This window comes from Rhododendron vialii, chromosome 12a, assembly GCF_030253575.1.
Source record: "Rhododendron vialii isolate Sample 1 chromosome 12a, ASM3025357v1".
In the NCBI taxonomy this organism is placed as follows: domain Eukaryota; kingdom Viridiplantae; phylum Streptophyta; class Magnoliopsida; order Ericales; family Ericaceae; genus Rhododendron; species Rhododendron vialii.
The window spans coordinates 201,241-220,698 of NC_080568.1; the positions used below are offsets into that span (position 1 = coordinate 201,241).

The window sequence follows — 19,458 nt, forward strand, 5'->3', positions numbered from 1 at the left end:
TTACAGACTTCGATTCACCTAGAAAAATGCATACAGATTAAGGCTTGAAATCTCCACATATCTTCATCACAATTCACAAGAAGCAAGCAGGTATGTGGAATGAATTTGCTTACATATTTAATCCTTGAAGCAATCCTAATAGTGCTATACTTTTTTTTTAGCAAAAAAGGAATAATGCTAATCAACTGATAATCAAGTTGACCTAAAACTGAGACCATGACAGATGACAATCGCCTCCCCTAAATCAATTTGAACATGGAGATATATAAAATTACAGCACGCAGGCAGAAAAGGAAAAAAAATGGTATATCAAAATAAATGAAATCAGAAAACGAAGATAAAAACATAAGGAAAGTTTCCTACGAGGTAACCAGAAACAGATTCAAGTCAAGGCAGGCAAAAATAAAATGCAAGGTCATTTTTCTTACATCTTCACCAATTCCTTCTAACATCATATAGTACTTCAGCGCATATTTGTAGTGCCCAAGAGCCATTAATGAGTCTGCAACTTCACGAGCTAGATGAGGATGTTCATACACATTCTCCCGTTGCAAAACACTGAAGATACTCTGTAAAGCACGACATCATCACAGAAATTTTAAGTACTTCAGCAACAATTAACATATATGCATACCCAGTAGTCTCCATGTGTCTTAATTGTAGTCTTACGGTCACACACGGCTAGTCCAAAGCCCGGACAAAGGAGGAAGGTTGTGTGTTTACAGCACGTAAAAATCCCAATAATCAGACCTCTTATGAACATGAACCAAAATACAAAGACAAACGATCATGCAGCGAATCCAATTGATAGCGACACAATGCTTAGTTTGGTTTTACCAATCCATATATATGTATACATACATATGCATATGCATATGATATATACAGTGCATGCTTGAGAAAACCCACGATACAATAACTTTAAAAAAATAGAATCCCAATGCGAACTCCGTCTTGTTATTCTTACCCTCACAATATAGAAAGGAGAATGCAATTGCCATCAATCCGTGCTCGTACAAAACTAAACGAACAACTCTACAAGGCTAAATGGACTCGTGTATGGTATCAGTGCATCACATCATCTAACTATTTCAACGTCACAAAGATGCTACAATATTCACATACGGGAAGGAAGAGAAGATATTTCAGGTGAACTAAAGAGCATATCAGTGAGCATTTCCCTCATCCAATTATCAGATCGTCTACTAGAAACTCTTGAGATAAGGAACAACCGAAGTCGCCTCTCGATAAGTCCCTCTTTCTTTACAAGATTGACACACGGAAAATCGACATTGATCTTGCTACTATGAGTTCATTCATCTGAATGGTAATTTCCGGACGTTCTATCAAGAGTTGGCCCCTTGTGGGCAAGAATCGTCCTGTTCTATTCTCCTTTAGTTTCTTAAAAGGTAAATGGTGTTTATAAGGTGACTTAGACATTCAATTGCATGTAAGAGAGTCTGCTGCATAACTTTATGGAAAATCAACATCAACATCTTCCATTGTTTGGATGAATATCAGCAACACCCAAGTGTCGAGTGTCCAACCCGGGTATTTGCAGACCTTCAAAAGCATCCATGAGCCATAGCCACCGCTTTTTAACAAGAACAAAAAACCATAGAGAAGTAACCCACCTCTGCCTTTTCATCATCTCCGAGATGAACATAGCATATGCCTGCTCTGATACTCAAGTAAAGAGGCAATTCTTTCCCAGAACAATAAACACGATGTGCATGCTCAATATGCTGAAGAGCTTTGGTATGTTCACTATTATTCATGCATGTTGAAGCTAGCAGATCAACTACACCTAAATCAGCGTCACTTGGATGACTTTTAAGATAGTCCTCCAGAATGGTAATAGAACGCTCCTTCTGACCGCATTTTTTTGTATAACTGAAAAGATGGGCAAGAAATCAGTTTCCTCGATCAAGTGATGTGCACATCAGCAGAACTATCACTCACAGTTGGTATGAAACAAATAAAAGAAAATGTGGAAAAACATCCTGCAAGAATCTGTGATCTGGCAGGGAAAAAAAATCAACAAGAACAAAATGCAATGAAATCAAAACTCTTATATATCCAATCAGCAAGTAAAACACACGGATTAATATGGGTTTTAGAAGGAGAAAACAATTTACTGAGTGAAAAAAAAATACATCTAGATAAACGTATTCAATCCACACTTAACGGAGAGATGATACCCACAAGGGCAGCTTTTTCTAAGACGGAAAAATTCTCAGCTAGATGGGCCTTGATTAGGAATAAAAACCTAGAAGAAAGTATTGAGTGGAAACATGTTTCTTTAAGAGAAAAACTTGATCCCTCTTCTCATGATAACATCATCATAACAACAAAAAACCACCACATCCAGCACCAGGACCAGTGTCATATCCAGCACTGTAACTGCCAACAAAACTACTGCAACTGCCATTCCTGGTGATGTTGAAGTTACCAATCATCCCAAAAGCTTAAGATGCTAGGAAACAAGTACATGAACTGCTACAACATAGGAATATAGCAACAAAGCAAATAGAAGCAATTCACATCTGTAAGTATACAAAACACAAGGAAGCAATCTGTGAAATGATTATTAAACCATTCTAGGGTAAAACTACAATGTTAAGTGATGCAAGATCAAGTAAATAGTTAACTGAGTAGGCAAGTAAAACAGATGTGACAACCATTGTGGCTGTCTTGAGTGCTTCAAGATTCTCAGGACAGAGTCACGAAATCTGCTCATATGATTCAGCAGCTTTCTGATACTCTCCAAGCTCAACATACAGAGAAGCACGACTAAACCTAAGACTCATATCTGCAGGATCTGCTGTTATAGCTTTCGAGAGGCAGTACCTTGCTTGACCAGCATTTCCTTGCTCTCTGCATAGTTCGAATTTAAGAAAATCACAACATGATCACAAAATCACATCATCTGCCATCCATATAAAAAGCACTAAGATTAGTGAATAAATATCTATGAAGCACAGTACTCCAAGAAAGCCCCCAGACATATATGCGATACGGATTTGGATATGGATATGGATATGGAGATGGATATGTATATGGATATAGTTATGTATACAGATAGATGTCGATCACCTTTATAGAGTATCCATATTTATTTACATTTTGCAATTGCGAATCCAGCACGGAAATCAACAATATGGGAAGGATACATTTTGCATATGCCTCCATAACAACCCTTTTTCTTCTCAAAATGCTTAAGCTCTCTCCTTCCCCACCCTTAATGATCTTTGGCAAGCTTAGTACCCTCCATCTTTTCTAAAGGCTCACCTCGGCCACCTCAACAACCACCCCCCACACCTATGGAATTCTCCATTCACTTCAAATCGCGTGCTCCATCTAAACACTAATAATTTTTAATGCATAATGCTCTAAGACTATAAGCCAAATCATCTTGAATCTCTATTTCATAAAGATAATTAATCCAAGACAACGGAATGTAACTTCGTCATCTCGGAATATCAACTTCACTTAACCCTCAGTTTTAAAACTAGTTTAGTAGATGACATCATATATAGGTTGTATGAGTCATACTAAATAACCTAACCTTTATTCCAAATTAATAGTTGATTTCTCAACAAAATATGTTTGCAAAAGTATGTAACAAGTTCATCCATGCAGTTGTTAAAGAGAAGGATTTGATGATAATCTTTGGATATGGCATTGCATCCCCTCTGGTGTTCTGACACTCCTCGTGAAGGCATCATACACAATTTACTTTTCACTTTCCAAAGAGATCAATACAAACACCAACTAATATCATACAGGCAAATTACTAATTTCGGAGGAAGGTTGTTTGCTAATTTTTGGGGATAAGACGTACCATAACAAAGAAGAAAAGACAAACCATATTGAGTAGCTTCTGTGAATTACTTTATCGGGAGGGAAAAAAACTTCAGCTGTAAGATATTGTCATAAAAACAGATGAGGTAAAAAGCCTTAGCAAAACTCACATGGACCAAGGCACGAGGAGTTTCCAAAGTGATGAATCCTTTGGTGTCAAACGTGCAGCAAGCATGTAGAAATTCAAAGCTTTCTTCTTGTCCCCAATCTCACTGTAAATAATGCCAAGGGTATGATATGGATCAGGCAAGTTTGGTGCAACCCGAATCACTTCTTTTAGAGCACATATAGCCTACAAATCAATTGACGAGAACGGTTGAGCAAAACATCTATAAAATGTCATAACCAAGATAGCATTTCTTATCCAAGATGCAGCAAGACTATTTCCCGCGAATCTAAGTTTGGGAGTGTCTATAGGAGCAAATATATACAAAGACATATGCATAAATATTATAAAGAATATAAGCTTCTTAGTCTTAGTATACATGTCAATTGGTTATTGGTAAATGTAGCCAAAGCAAGCTGATGTATCAAGTCTTTTGAGTTTTTTAATTAAAAAGAATATCATCGGTCTTAAGTTTCCAGAGTTAACGACATGGTCGAATCTTCCTGCAATCCTTCCCCAATTTTCTTTGCCTTCAAGGTCTTCAAACTGTCATACAAGTACACAAAGGGAGAGAAGTCTCCAAAGAGTTAAGAGAGAGAGAAAGTCTGGGGTGGGTTTCCACCTCCTCACCCCTCCGCCTCCCCCCTTCCTTGCTTTCCCCCTCCTTTTTTCCCCTATTCTGATCTCTTCCTTGCTCCTCCTCTCTCAGTCGCCCACCACCCAAACTCTCTCCTCTCCTCTCCTTCCTCATGGTTGCGAGGTGGTTGAGACTTTCTCCTTGGAGAGATGAGATCTCCTACTCTCCCCATCCTTTTTGGATTCAGAAGCCAGATCTAGGGTTCTAGATCTGGTTTCTTGGAACCAGTTCAGCGGCGATAGTGGCGGCATCTGCAGCATCTTCTCCAATGGCTTTAGCCTTCAATCTGCGGCGGGAAAGAGCTCAAGTTGGTGTGGCAGGTCCATCTAGGAGAGTTTGCTCTGTGTCCATACTTGACCAATCCATACTTGGCCACTCTAACCCCTCTTCACAAGTGTGATCAACGGGTCTGACTCCGGCGTCTTGGCTCCAAGTGGCTTTTCTTTTTTTTCTTTTTTTTTTTGTTTTGTTTTGTTTGTTTGTTGTATTTTGTTTTTGTTCATTGTTATCTGTATTTTCGGACCGGTAGTGTCCACTTTTATTGTACTGTGTTTTTCTTACATGTAATATCTGGGAGGATCTGATTTGTCATAAAAAAAAAAAAAAAGGATCTTCAAACTGCCAGATTCAGCACTTTCCTCTCATCTATAGAAGATCCATCATCTTTGAAGAGATAAGAATGGTAGCTAAAAACAAAAGTGAGAATGGTACAACATCTGAGTGGCAACCAATACCTCATCTCCCAAAATCTAAGACCTTGAAACCTCCAACAATATACAATAGCAGAAAGAAAGAATGCATCAGAAAATTTGGTGACATATTACCATTTAATCCTAGGATGATCCATAAGTGAAGGCATTGCAAGATAATAGAGCAAGATTTCTGTTGATAATCCAGGCATGAGATGATAACTTGAATCCTGATGATACCTCAAAACATTCACTTCATGGTAGATGAATGTAAGAAAGCTTAGACAACCTATTGTTACTCGCTTAGTCTGATAATCAACTAGTATCTTGAGGAATCTATCACCTATAGTCCTACTCAATTGATTTGACCTAGCTAAGCACCACATTATTGGCATTGCACCTACTAACACAATTCAGCGTACTCTCTCAGGTCTAATGCCAAGAGTATTGTAGTCATCAAGACAATATTTTAACTCACAAACATTTATACCTGCAAGAACAAATGTTCAACATGCACTCATTTTGGTCGGCTTTTACTCAAGGGGGTACCCTTCCTGAGTGAATATCCCTTATTTTGGTACTAATCAATGGTAGCACTGTCGTAAATGTCAGCTAACGCACTAGTGAAGAAAATGAAAATTAGAAACGATAAAAACTAAACTAGTAAGACAATTGTACATTGTACTACATTTACAATTATTCATCAGGAAAATACAATACACCTAGTTAAGTTCAGCATGAAATTGATTGAAGCTCTTCACAAACTAAAAAATTATCCTCAAATCACATGTTATTTGTTCTTTGGGTATCTGCCATTAGGATTGAATAAAAGAAATCCACTAAGGTACATATATGGAAGATTGTAAAAGTCCTTCCAAGGTAAGGAAAAGGCTCATCTTCAACTGATTCTAGGCTTGACAATTTAGAATATAAACTTCATAAAACTCTTGAAAAACTGAAGCATCGCTTTGTTCATAATCATGAAACAAATTCTTCAGTACAGTGCTAAACCAGATTATATATCCTTCACTATCCGCATCTTTGAGCATGCCTCCACCATTCTCCAGGATTCAACCCCATCACCTCTCAAGAAATTCTTAAAAACATAAAATTATGGTTCTGGGATCACTGTTACTTCTTGAGGGGGGAAACAAGGTTCTTTGAACTACTCTTGGCGACCTAACCACATTGTTCTGAAATTCAACATGAACAAGAACCTGCATACCAGCCATGCATAGGCAGACAGGAGGATTTCTCGAGGAATATAAATACTGAGGTGCCATAAGTTCACTGAGATGGACACTATTGAAACTATAAACTAGATACAATTAAGAAAATGTCTACCTTAGAAACCATAAACAACAACCTATTCTATGGGTGTCAATCTACCACAAAATCTCTAGCCTTCCAAATAAGCACGGCAATTTCATGTCAAAAGGGTTTTGTTACAATCCATTTGGCATGGAGAATAGATATAACTAATGGTCAGACACATCAAATGTAAAATTTGAGAATTTGTAGATATTGGTACGAATATGAATATGACATGGCGATACATAAACTAATTATTCAGCATTACATTGTCTCATAAACTAGTTAAAAAGTTGGCCAAAAACTTTTTCTGTATACAATTTGTTAGACCGAAAAACATAGATAAACCAATTAAGGCTCCAAACTTCCACAAAAGATAGATCAGCACCGCACCTCTTCATATCGGCCATGGGCATAGTGAAGTGTAGCATCACCAAGCTTTCGTGTTACTTCTGGATTTAGTTTATTCTTTGATCCCTTCCGCCTCCCTCTCTTCCTAGACTGCACAGGAAAGAAAAGCACGTAGTACATGGAATGAGAACATAATGTGATATAACATGCATTGTAGATGCCACATGCCAACTATCACCAAAATATGTAAGTTAGATGCAATATTTAACAAAATGAAAGAGGAAATCATGAAAGGGATAAGGCTACGGTCTCGATCTTAGTAGCAAGGAGCTCCTAAAGTGGTGCCACTCCACCTTAGGAGCGCGCTCCTACGCTCCCAACTAAGGAGCTTGACGGAAGCCTGCTCCCACTGAGATGAGAGAATGCAACTTGAGAAGATGGGAGCTTTTGTACGATCCCGGTGTCTAAAAAATAGAAATTTATCACTTGGTTTTAAGAATTGGTCTTTGATGAACTTGTACATCCCCAAATGATGATATTTGAAAAGAAAACCATATATTGTAACACTAACCCATTTCTTAAACTTATGGTGGACTTGGCCCATATTTTTATCCCCTAAAACGATTGTACTTTTAAATTTTGTATTCTATGATACATTGTTTTTGTAATATATGTACACGTTCCTTTCACGCTCACAACTTTGGAAGTTTCTATATTCCCCTGCTCCCGCTCCCGCTCCGTGCAACTAAGGTCTGGATGGGTTAACCTTCGATTGTTGGAAGGTTTTCAAGAGTGATGCAATGGAAATTTGAGTTGAATTGTACATTTAACTTCTAATAGGAAGAGTTCTTTGAAAACAGGGAAATGGCCACAAGTTTAGTCAGCTCCGTACAAATTTTTTCCTAAGGTTTTTGTCAAAAATGACTTTCAAGAGTTGATTTCCATATTGCAGGAAAATTGATTCATATGATTGCTTGCAATGAGAGAATTAAGTGCAAATATCTTAATATTCGGGAATCGGTAGCTGTAAACATTCCTTTTATAGAATATTCCAGATTATAAGGAGAAGGTCTTCCTCAGGAAATAAAATAAGAATTTTTTCCAAAAAATATCCTTACTCTCATAGACTTGTCAGTTTTAACTAAGGGATGGAAACAATGTTAGGCAATATTCAATGAATTAAGAGGCATGATAGTTTGGATGTTGCACTGACAATGAATGAGGTGGTGGGGTATTGATTCATGTAACGAGGAACAAATTCTTTTCAAGGCGGACTTTGAGAAACCCTTTAACCATGTCAATTGAAGATTTTTGGATATGGGGTAAAAAGTAAGGTTTTGGAGAGAGAGAGATGGAGGACTTGCATTAGTGGGGTTCCATTCTAGGACCTGTTTAAAGCTACGGGGTGACTCAGACAAGTGAGTAATCCCCAGTACACCAACATTATTGGCAGATATGTGGCATAGTCTTGCTGATAAAGCTAAGAAATGGGCTTAGTTAATGCTTTTGGTGGGGATTGTGTTTAAGGTTCGCATTAAAGACAACAACGATACCATTTTCCTTTATCACAAGAAGGCTCAAATGGTATGCCAAGATATCTGAGTTTACTGCCAATCAAAAAGTGAAATCTGAGTTTACCATCTATTAATTCATATTTCATAAAAAAACTGATATCGTAGAGGTGAAATGATTTGTCAACTTGTAAACACCAACTAAGAAAATAAATGAGAAGATAAAGAAATGCAAATATTTGTGTCCTTGAAAATATTAATTGGTTGAGGCAAACACTTTAACATGTACCAACATTTGACATATGTATGTGGATCTGCAAACACCATGTGAGAATGTGGAGATGAATCAATAGTTGTTGAAGTGCTTAATAATCTCCACGAGAATCTTAAAAATTGCTTGACAGCTCTTGCAAAGCGTTTGCCCAATGAACAAGTTAACATGGATGAGATTTCCGATTCTCCAATATAAAAGAAAATGTGCCTCACTCCTAGAAAAAACCTTGGATTTGATTAATCAAATTCATAATCGCTTGTCAACATCTTCACATGTCAGGGACACACACCCATAAGCTGATCCAATCCACCCATATTGTTAAAGACTTAAAAGTGGTCCATCCATGTTTCTTCTGGGTGACTCTGATAGACCAAGAAACCTGTTTCTCTTTACTAATTAGATGGAAAGTGGGCCGTCTCAAAATTAGTGTCTGCAAGAAAACTTACTAAGTCATAGCATAATCATCTTGATAGTTGCTTTAGTTGTCTTCTAACTCTCACACCAGTAGGTTTAGTGCCTACTACATGCCTAGGAGATTAACTAACTATGAAGGTCTAAACTATGGCTGCGAAGAAATGACCAATAATCACAATACCTTCTTTGATCTCTTCCGTCGACCGTAGTTCATGACTTCCATTATTTCTTCCATGCTCGCTCCATTGAAACCCTCTTGCCTTGACTTCTTAGCTGGGCTTTCACTACCAAAGAAACTTGATAAAATGAGAGTGCACTTCAAGTTTGCAATGCGTATGACTAGAACACTGATCATTAAGAAGTATTCATCCGAAAATGGAAACACAAACTCCAGCCAAACTACAGGAGCACTAAGGCCAATATGAACTAATGAAAATATAAGTATACAACTTTGCAAAAATAAGATGTCAATTGAGAAGGCTATGTGCCTGCTTGAAATCCAGCCAATAACCACCAGCTATGTCGTACTGACACTCCTAAGTGCTACCGTATCCGGCGACACTTATGGGACACACCAAATGGATGCCAACAATGGATTGAAAGATCATGAAACTCAACAATGTGCACAGACAAATCCATACACTAGGCATATAGCACATGGATGTGGTGAGTTTTCGTTCTATAGTGTTTCTCGGTGCTAATCATTTGATTGTGAGATTAACTTCCTGGGATTGGACAAATTTGAAATAGTCTGGCCCAATCCGTCACTTCAGAATGAAAAATCGGGGTTAGGGTTATCCCTCCTAATCCAGAACCGCAATCAAAACAGCCAATACTAGCACCAGAGAGCTATCCACATGTAACGTTTCAACGAAAGAGTTATCAACAAAGAATATTTCAATGAAACAGCTATCGCCAAGTAATCGTTTCAATTTTCAGTAACCTCAAAAGAAAGAAAGGATCATAATTTTATATTCTTCTGATTGCTCTCATCAAGACGAACTATGTGATGACCGGAATCTAGTAAAAAAAGAAGAAAGGCAAAAAATCACCCAAATATTCAAGCCTCTTTATGTTTCAAGAATGATAAGGGACTATAGTAAAACCCTAGGATGAATCAGGCAGATGACTGCACAACAGAGCAAAACGAAACACAAAAAATACAAAGCAGGAGTAGTAAATGCCGAAGTTACCGTGGGTCGGAGTGGGGTTGGGAAAGAGATTTACGCTTCTTCTCAGCCAAAGCTTCGTACGCGTGCTCAAGGCGCTCAAATTGCTGATAAGGCTGGACTCCAAAGGTATCGTCTTCAGTGAAAGCCAGAGGATCCATCTCCCCGTCGAATCTGAATGCATAACCACCATCACCGTCTCCGTTTTCTTCTTCGTCAGTTTCATCCTCGAATTCATCATTGTCATCCTCATCTCCCTCTCCCTCTTTCTGTTCTTGGTCGTCTTGTACAGCGTCAATTAATTCCATTATGCTATCATCACTCTCTCTTTCGCGGGTGTCTATGGAATTTAAACTGGAGAATGAATTGCTTTCGCCGCATTCACCATTCAACGTGCCGCTCGTTCCCATTCCTCCTCCTCCAGCCATAGTTCAAATACAGTCCTATACTCTTGCCGTTGCAGTTCTTCTCTCTTTATCTAACTCCTCCTACCCCTTGATTCCTCCTCCTCTGTACTCTTTCAAACCAAACAAGGCCCTATCTGATCCACACACCAACCCGTTCTCTTAAAGGAAACCGAAACAATTGAGGTGGGATGGACTCGGCCCAATTGTGGCACCTTTAGATTTGGATTTAAAGCCCTAGCTAGGGCTGCAAACGAGCCAAGTTGAGCCGAATTTTACCATACTCAAGTTTGTTTATTAAATTTTTAATGAATCCGAGTCCGAGCTTGAGCTCAGTGAAAACTAAACGAGTTGAGTTCGAGCCAAGCGGGCCTTGATTTGACTTGAGTTCGAGCTTGTTTACGAGCTTTAACGGGCAACAAAAAACATATACGAATGCTAATTATAATAATTAACGTAAAAAGTCTACTAAGTCTTGGCTTGCGAGCCAACTTGAACCGAGCCTCTGCTGGCTTGTGTTCGGCTTGATAACAAAACAAGCCTAGAATTTGAGCTTGAGCTTGTTTATTTATGTCTCGAATTAAGCTCGAATGAACTTTTACGGAACTAAGTCTCGAGAGGCTCGCTAGTGGTTCTGTTCGTTTGCCGCCTTAGTCCTATCACAAACCATTCCACCTACATTAAATTTCATAGAAACAGACGTACAGGTCTTGAAACTTCAGCCTATAACTTGTGAAAGCATAGGCCCATATCTCTTCTTGTAAAAAAAATTGCGTTCATTGCCCCCGTTAGCTAATAATTTACTACTGTATAAGTTAGCTTCCTTTGCTAACAATTATAATTATAAGTTACGTAGTTTTTTAGATTTATTGATTGGGCATCAAATTTCACTCTTCCTAGATTTACTGATTGGGCATCAAAAAAATTTTTTTTTTTTCCAATCGATAGAAGAAATCATTTTTACAACAAATATGAAGTACAGAGTACAAATCCAGGATACTACATAAATTGTGAGAGTTCACGAGACAACTAAGCCCAACAACTCAACTAATACAAAAAATAAGCTCATTATAGGGTAGAAACAAAGAAGGGAAAATGACGGCTCAGGACGTGTTTTGATAATTAATATCTGCTAAGGACATACTGAGAATATTTGTTAATGCTGAAAATGACTTTGGCGTGTATTAATTATCAAAACACGTTATTGGCCGTCATTTTCTCAAAAAAGAAAGAAAAGAAAAGCCCTCTAAGAGAAGATCAACCTTCTAATGAGATGCAAGAATTCTGGCCAACTGAGCTAGTTCCAATTAGTTGGCCATCAAAATAAATAAGGACAAAATCAAAAAGTTATAATTCATAATTTGTTGGTTAGTGGAAACACCCCTGAATATGAATATAGTGAAATATATCAATAGTAGTACTACTACTATATTAAATGCATGTGTCGATTCCGCACGGCATGAAATCCTGTTTTTGTTCTGAGTTCGATTAACATTTTCATTGGGCGTGGCTCTGTGAAGAACTTCATATATCAAGTCATTCAACAAATACACGTACTATAAATTGTTTCGTTTGCCGAGCAAAAAAAAAAAAAAAAACAAATACACGATCCAGATACTTTTAATTTCAATATAAATGAAACAGTTTGTAAATGTTACAACAATCAAGTTAAGAATGGCTATAAACTCAATCTTGGCACCCTTATAGACCAATTCATGTATGAAATGTTTTAAGATCAGAAACTACTTTCCATATCCCCAAAAGTCCATCTCTCCGCGAAGTGACAATGGATTCATCGGCTGTATTGATGGTTCATTTGCATCCCCAAACCTCACATGCTCATGACCTTTGGACAAAGAGTCTTCTTGGCCAAGATGAGGACTAGTAGCTACAATCCTGCTATGGTCAAGCATTCCCCATTCGTTTATGTTTTCGTGATGATCTCTTCCACCAACCATATTTTGTGATGGTTCACATGATGTTCCAACCTCTAAGCCAGGCTCGCACGCTTGGTACTGCAGGTTCTGATCGCTTCCACTTTCACAATCTCTAGGGTTGGAGGACATAAGTTGCTTGACCATCAATGGTGAGTCTGATGGAAGAGCCGAGTAATCGTAACCCATCAACTTGTGGGTTGGGATCAGGTTTTGTTCTTGAATGATATTGATGTGGGGATGATAATTAGGTAATGGAACATGAGAATAGTTAAGTGCCAGCTCACTGGACTTGTATAGATCAAAGCTTTGTTGGTGACGCATTATATATTGATGGTTGTCCCTGTGGTGCATGTAGGTGGTACGAGATGGATTTCCATTTGAGCTATTAGTATTGAGCTGGTCCGTGGCCATGATATTACTAGCTCCACCACCTTCACCTCCAACTTTGAATAAGTTCTTCTTCTTGAATACCCTGCAAACCACCCATCCATCCTCCTGCATATAGACCGACCATTCAGCAAAACAAGACTTCTTGTTAAAAGCTATTTTGCAATTTCTTTTTTAATTTGTCTTACAAATGATTCCCATAGAGTACCATATACATATATATATTACTGTGTGAACCTCATTTTTCAATTTCAGCCTTAGCTATATTTCTATAAAGATATGGAGCACATGGGAATGATGGTGATATAGGGTAAATATTGATAATATCACATTCACATAGTTTAACATATCTCACTCTTTGGGGGATTTTACGTCCAATGTGCATTGATTTGACCTGGGAAAAATGTTAATTAAACACCGAATAAATGATCCCTTTTATATACAGTCCCATCTGATCAATACTCATATTCAATCAAACAAATTGGTCCTAAGACTTTTGAATATGTGTGCCTCAATTTTCTATATCAGCCTTGGTTATGTACTAAATTAAGGCTTTTTCTAAACGAGTAACACAAATATGAGACGACATGCAAATTGCTTGTGTTTTATTGATCAACTGTTCAAATACCAAGAGACGAGGAGATTTCTTCTTTTCTTACACTGGAGTTGCCTTGATCATCAGCATCGTCAAGCCTGTATTCATGCATGATCCAGTCCGTCTTCTGACCGTGTGGAGCTCTGCCCCTATAGAAAACAAGAGTTTTCCTCATACCAATCTTCTTGAAGGTATTCCTTATGCATTTGTCTCTGCCTGTAGCCTTCCAAAACCCCGCATTTGTTGCCCTATTTGTTCTTGAACCAGTTGGGTACTTTCTGTCCTTGTGGCTAAAGAAGTACCACTCGTTTTGTGGCGTCGATCCAATCCTACATCTCTCTGTGCACATAAACATGTATTATATGTCCCCCAACAGGTTCATGGCATATATATATATACTAATTAATCATTCATTCATTCATTTAAGTTATTTGCATTTGTGACAAATATTAAAACCAACTCTCTAGATTAGGAATATACACTTCTTTTTTTTGATAGGTAGGAATGTACACTTGTAAAAATAGAACTAAAGAAAAGACTTGTAATTAAAGAGCTCATGTCCATTCTTGTAAAACCTCTATAGATTAGGAATATATACACACTTTTAACGGTTCATGCATTAAAATGAATTAGTAACAGTAGCTTCTGTGAAAGCCAAAACCTCTCTACTCTAGGCTGGTTATTATAGTGATACGCATGTAAAACCTCTCTGTAGGCTGGTTATTCTTGACCTCTTGGGATCGTACGTATTTTGTAGAGAACCCGTGACCAGGTTGACTGACTCGAAGCTTTGGGAAAAGCGGAATTACTGTTATAGTGATATGCAGGCTCCGATCCTGACCAATGGAATTAATGTTGTTAGTTTGTTTAATCACTGGTGTCTAGCACTGGGATTTTCTGGTATAGATTTTTTACTTTTCTTGGTTAGATTGGGGGTTTCTGATTTTGGTTTTTTTGGGGGTTGACCACTAGGAGTTGGGTTAGCCATTTAGGGGTACTGCTCTATGGTGGTGGTTATGTTAGGGCTTGGTTGTTGGGGTGCTTGTGGAGGTGGCCGGGATTGTGTCCATGATGGTGGTGATGGCGGACCTGATTTCACGAAGAGAGGGGCATTTGGTGGGGCCCTACAAGATGAACAATGTTCATATTATAATAATAAACGCATGGTGAGGCTTACAATTACAGTGGTCACGGTTTTTTGCCAATCCGGCGGAAAGAATTTAAACTCTTTAGGTAAAGAAAAATCATATATATTGAGGTATCACAAATGGCTAAGGTTTTTACTTCTAGAGCTATTTCTTTGTTAGAATCAAAAAAAATCAGCCGCTTAAAAGAAGAGAGGAGGTAATACTTATTTATCAGTACCTTTCCAGGTCTGGTGTGGTTGTAGAAGTACTATATATTTTTAGTTTGAAAGAAAATTATAGTACATATAGTACTTGGACACGGTGTTTTATTATGTCGTTCAACAATTGGCAAATTTTTTCGGTAAAAACATCATGGAATATCTAAAGCCAATCATGATAAGACAGATGTGATTTTAATTACTTGCAAAGCAAACAATAATCATAAACTATGAGTTTCCGGCGTTGCGTACGACTGCGGTCCTCTTCTCGCTTCAGATCTGGTTTTTGTTCACCTTGGCCTTGGTTGTATGATTTGGTGGATTGGAGTGTGCGTGCAATTTCGTTTGGGCTTCTCCAGGTGGTGACGGAGGCGGTAGATGGTGGTGGCCTGGGTGGTGGTTGGAGGCTGTTTTTGGGCGGCTGTGATTCATGGATAATCTGCGGCGGTGAGTGGTTGTGGTTTGTTGCAATTGCGGCGTGGGCGACGACAGCGGTGGTCGGAGGTGCTGTTCGTCGGGCTGCTACTGCTAGGGTTAGGGTTTGGTTTTGGTTTTGGTTTGGGCTTTAGGTGTTGGGCTTCGCCCATTTTGGTGTTTTTAGATTTTGTGTTGTTTCCTTACCAACCTTGGGCTTTTAGGTATTTTTTTTCTTGGTTTGGGCTTAGCCTGTTAAGTCTAAATCAGTATTTCCATGTGATTAGGAAAAGAGGGTTTTGGATGGTCAGACCGTTGTATCTAAGACCCTATTAGTTCTGTACTCCGTGTTATGAGTTAATGAATCTATCTTTTTGCCGTTCAAAAAAAAAACTGTGAGAAAATTAAGTTAGAGAATTGATTCAGTAGTGCGTAGAAAAGTTAATAAAAGGTTTGTTTTGGAGAAAATTAAGAAGAAACGTCATATGTATCTTCCGTAGAAATTGAATCAATATGCACTACAAATTGAATTATAGCTGCACGCACGAATGGAAGGTTCTGATGGAAAATATATATATAGAGCACCAAGAATACAAAATGAATAGAATACAGATGGTTTTTTTGGGGGTGAAAGTATACAGATAGTAATGTGCTCAATCAATTCATAATACATGCATGATCCTGAAAGATGATATAATGTGCCAATTACCATCTCTGAAACTATTATATGAGCACTGGCCTTTTCCTTATTGTCAATTAATATTTAGTTTTTGAAGAGGAATTGATATTGAGTTTGATGCTTTAAAAATATTCGATCTTGTTATGACTTGCTTAATTTGTGTTCTAGTTTTGGTCTTGCATGACCGGCCATTAGTAGTGTGTAGGTCTGTTTTCTGTTGGACTGATTTTGTATCCGTGTTTGGGCTGCTAAAGAAAAGTACTTTTACCGGGAAAAAAAATACTCCATCTTACCCCTAGCTAGGAAGGATTTGGACATGCATGACTATTTTTCGCGCTGCAGTTTCGTATGAGCCAAAAGTACTTTTACCGGGAAAAAAAAAAAAAAAAGATAGCTAGGAAGGATTTGGACCTGCAAGAATATTATTTTTTCGGCGGTAGATTACTCTTCGTATGAGCCAAAATGTGAACATTGGTCGATTGGCAATTCCAAATAGAATGAATGTAACTTTTTGCACGTAAGTCACGAGTTGCACATTTAACTTATAGTTTTGGGTTGGATATTTTTATTAAAAGATGTACTCCTCAGTCCCAATTTATTTCTCCATTTTTGGAATACACCTTTTTTACTGGAACATATATATAATCATTTCTTTTTTATAAATCTCCAAATTTCCAAAAGTTATCCTTCTAACTTTTAGGAATTGTTACTTGAATATAAAAGATAAGGGGCAGTAATGGAATTTCATATATAGCTTTAGGCTATGAACTTTTCAAATTTGACAAACATTTTGGAATAAGACAAAGTAAAGAGCAGACAAATTAACATGCAAATCGGGATGGAGGGAATACATTACTAATGATGATATAAACTACGATACATACATGAGTTTGAGACATTTTCCTCATTGTGGGTCGAGAACCCTTAATTTCATCCATGCATACCTAGATTAGGGTCCCATTGACCGAGAATGGTTAGTTTCTAGCCTCTCTGTCATACGTAATTGAAAATTCAATGTTGTGGTTGCATGCAGTATTAAGGGGAGCACTTGCATATACGGTAGACATTAATCAAGATTTTGAAAAGTACGTACTCAATGTTACCGAATTAGTCTATATATAGTTGAAGAATTATACTACTAATTAAGGTGGAGTAATTACGTAAGGGAATATCATGAATATGAATACAACAGTACGTAGTAAAGTAGGTACCTTGGAGGTCCCATGGCTCAATCTTATTCAAATCCACTTCTCTGATAACCTCCATCTCAAACTTTTCAAAACTCACCTTCTTCTTCAGGTAGTAGTGAAGAAGCTCTTCGTCCGTTGGGTGAAAACGGAAACCCGGTGGAACCCCACCACCACCTCCATTACTACTTGATGAAGCCATATCCGGCCTCCACGAAAAATTAATCTAAAATTAATTCTCTCTCTCTCTCTCTCTCTCTCTCTCTCTAGACATAGATAGATGTTGCATGGTATGGAACAGTTAAATTGGAGTAGTGCCCAATCATTTCTTCGTGGTGGGGATACTGCTTCTAAAAGGCTATTATTTATGATGGGAGAGCTAAAGGAAGGGGAGGGTTTCAATTGAGAAAGGGGTGATGTGAGAAAGTTGACGGCCGGTCACTACGCCGGCGGGGAAGCGCAAATGCTACCGTAAAAAGCACGTCAAAGGAATGGGACTCGTATAAAAAAGAGATATATACGAAGAAGAATTTCCACTAGGGTTTACTTTTTAGGATGTAATAGCAGGCAGCTAGCTCAACCCCCACACACTCTTCCCCTTCGTGACGTCCACTCACGCAGCTATATATATCTAATCTACCAGTGCGTGGCAAGGCAATCTCAGCTCTCTGTCTCTACAAAACTTTTTAATTATCAAGCCGCAATTATGTTGGATGTATATATTTTATTCAGTTCAAGAGTTAAATGGGTATAAAAAAAAACTAGTCCATTCCGTATGACTATGATAATTGCCCACCAAAATTTGCCTGATATCGACGAGAAGATATTCAATGTCGACCATGGGATAAGGTTGAACATGAATTTGGACAACGTGGTGTGGAGTCCACCCTCAAATGTGTAGACCACATGCCAATGTGTGCGATAAATTCATACTCAATCTTACCCCGGAGATATTATATAATTTCCCTAATATCGACACGTACATCAATCATGCATGACACTCCTCAATTAATTTAGCTTTTGTGGGATATGGAAGAGTACTCACGTACATATAAAAATAAAAAGAGATATTCAATTCTATAATTTTGCTACCCCTTTTTTCCCTACCTGGTAAAAGATTTCTGAAGGGGAAATGCATAAGAGAGATACTCAATAGATAGAGACACAAAATAAAGTGAAAGATATTTAACTTCTTCTTTTTTATCAGCAGGTGAAAGATAACTTTTAATTCTTCTTTCTGGTTATTAAGTAGCAAATAAGGAGTGATCATGTATATCAGGAGATCCAATGAGAGTCATCACTCATCAGGACGGGTAATACTCTCCATTGGTGAGGTTCGTATTGGGTGATACTTTAATGATCAAAACAGATTTATTTTGTAAGAATCAATTTATTAGGAGATCGACCGTGAAAAAATACCTTTCAATTTAGTGGTAAGTATTCTATAAATAAAAAATAAAAAAATCCAATTTTGCTCAATCTCCAAACCAATCAATTCATACAAAATTAGCAGAGTCTAATTATATATTATTGGAGTATAACGTGAAATGGACCACTACCCCCACAAAAGGGATCGAAACAAATCAATTTCGGAGTAAACTATTATATTGGTACGTTCGTTTGTGTTTTTTTTGAATTTTTTATACAATTTACATCAAATCTTTAGATTAGTTATCTGTCTCAACGAGAAGAGCGTAAAAAGTTATCAAAAAAGTTTGAAACAATTGTTGTTGGATGCACAATTTTTTATTTTTTATTTCTCTCATCCAAATGAATGATTAATCCTAAAAATTTTGACCAAAACTTAACAAACGATCACTAAAAACAGATAATATTGACCGTCTCCAAGACGCACAAATTAATTTAGGCCAAACTTGCACTCGTCGATCTACGTACATAAAGAGGTTAACTTTGAACTCGATCGGGCCTTGGCCACGTACATATTGAGCTATATAATGATGCGGTTCTTGTTTATTTTTTGGTATATAAGAACAACATCTAGCTTAGTACAGTAAATCCCATGTTCATTTGCTCCTAGATGTCTGCGTAAAGGATGATGTAAATTACTCTACTACTTGGGTACTTCATCTACTTTTGATAAATAGGTTTTCCTTGTTCGTATTATAGTAAGTAGTAATTAATGGTTTTAGTAAGTGCTGTTTCCTCAACTTATACGTACACTAG

At 37.7% G+C, this 19,458-nt stretch overlaps 1 protein-coding gene and 1 pseudogene across 1 annotated transcript; both read right to left on the reverse strand.

Moving 5' to 3' along the window:
* The window catches only part of LOC131311515 (uncharacterized), a 30,951-nt pseudogene extending 20,112 nt beyond the window's left edge, over nt 1–10,839 (reverse strand).
* Nucleotides 10,840–12,351: 1,512 nt separating this feature from the next.
* Nucleotides 12,352–17,970, reverse strand: LOC131311114 (protein BEARSKIN2). Its single transcript, XM_058338443.1, has 3 exons — nt 17,299–17,970; nt 13,714–13,988; nt 12,352–13,162 (listed from the first exon to the last, which is right to left on the reverse strand). The coding sequence occupies exons 1-3, from the start codon at nt 17,474–17,476 to the stop codon at nt 12,473–12,475; spliced, it is 1,143 nt and encodes a 380-aa protein (XP_058194426.1). The 5' UTR covers nt 17,477–17,970; the 3' UTR covers nt 12,352–12,472.
* Between the last annotated feature and the right edge of the window lie 1,488 nt (nt 17,971–19,458).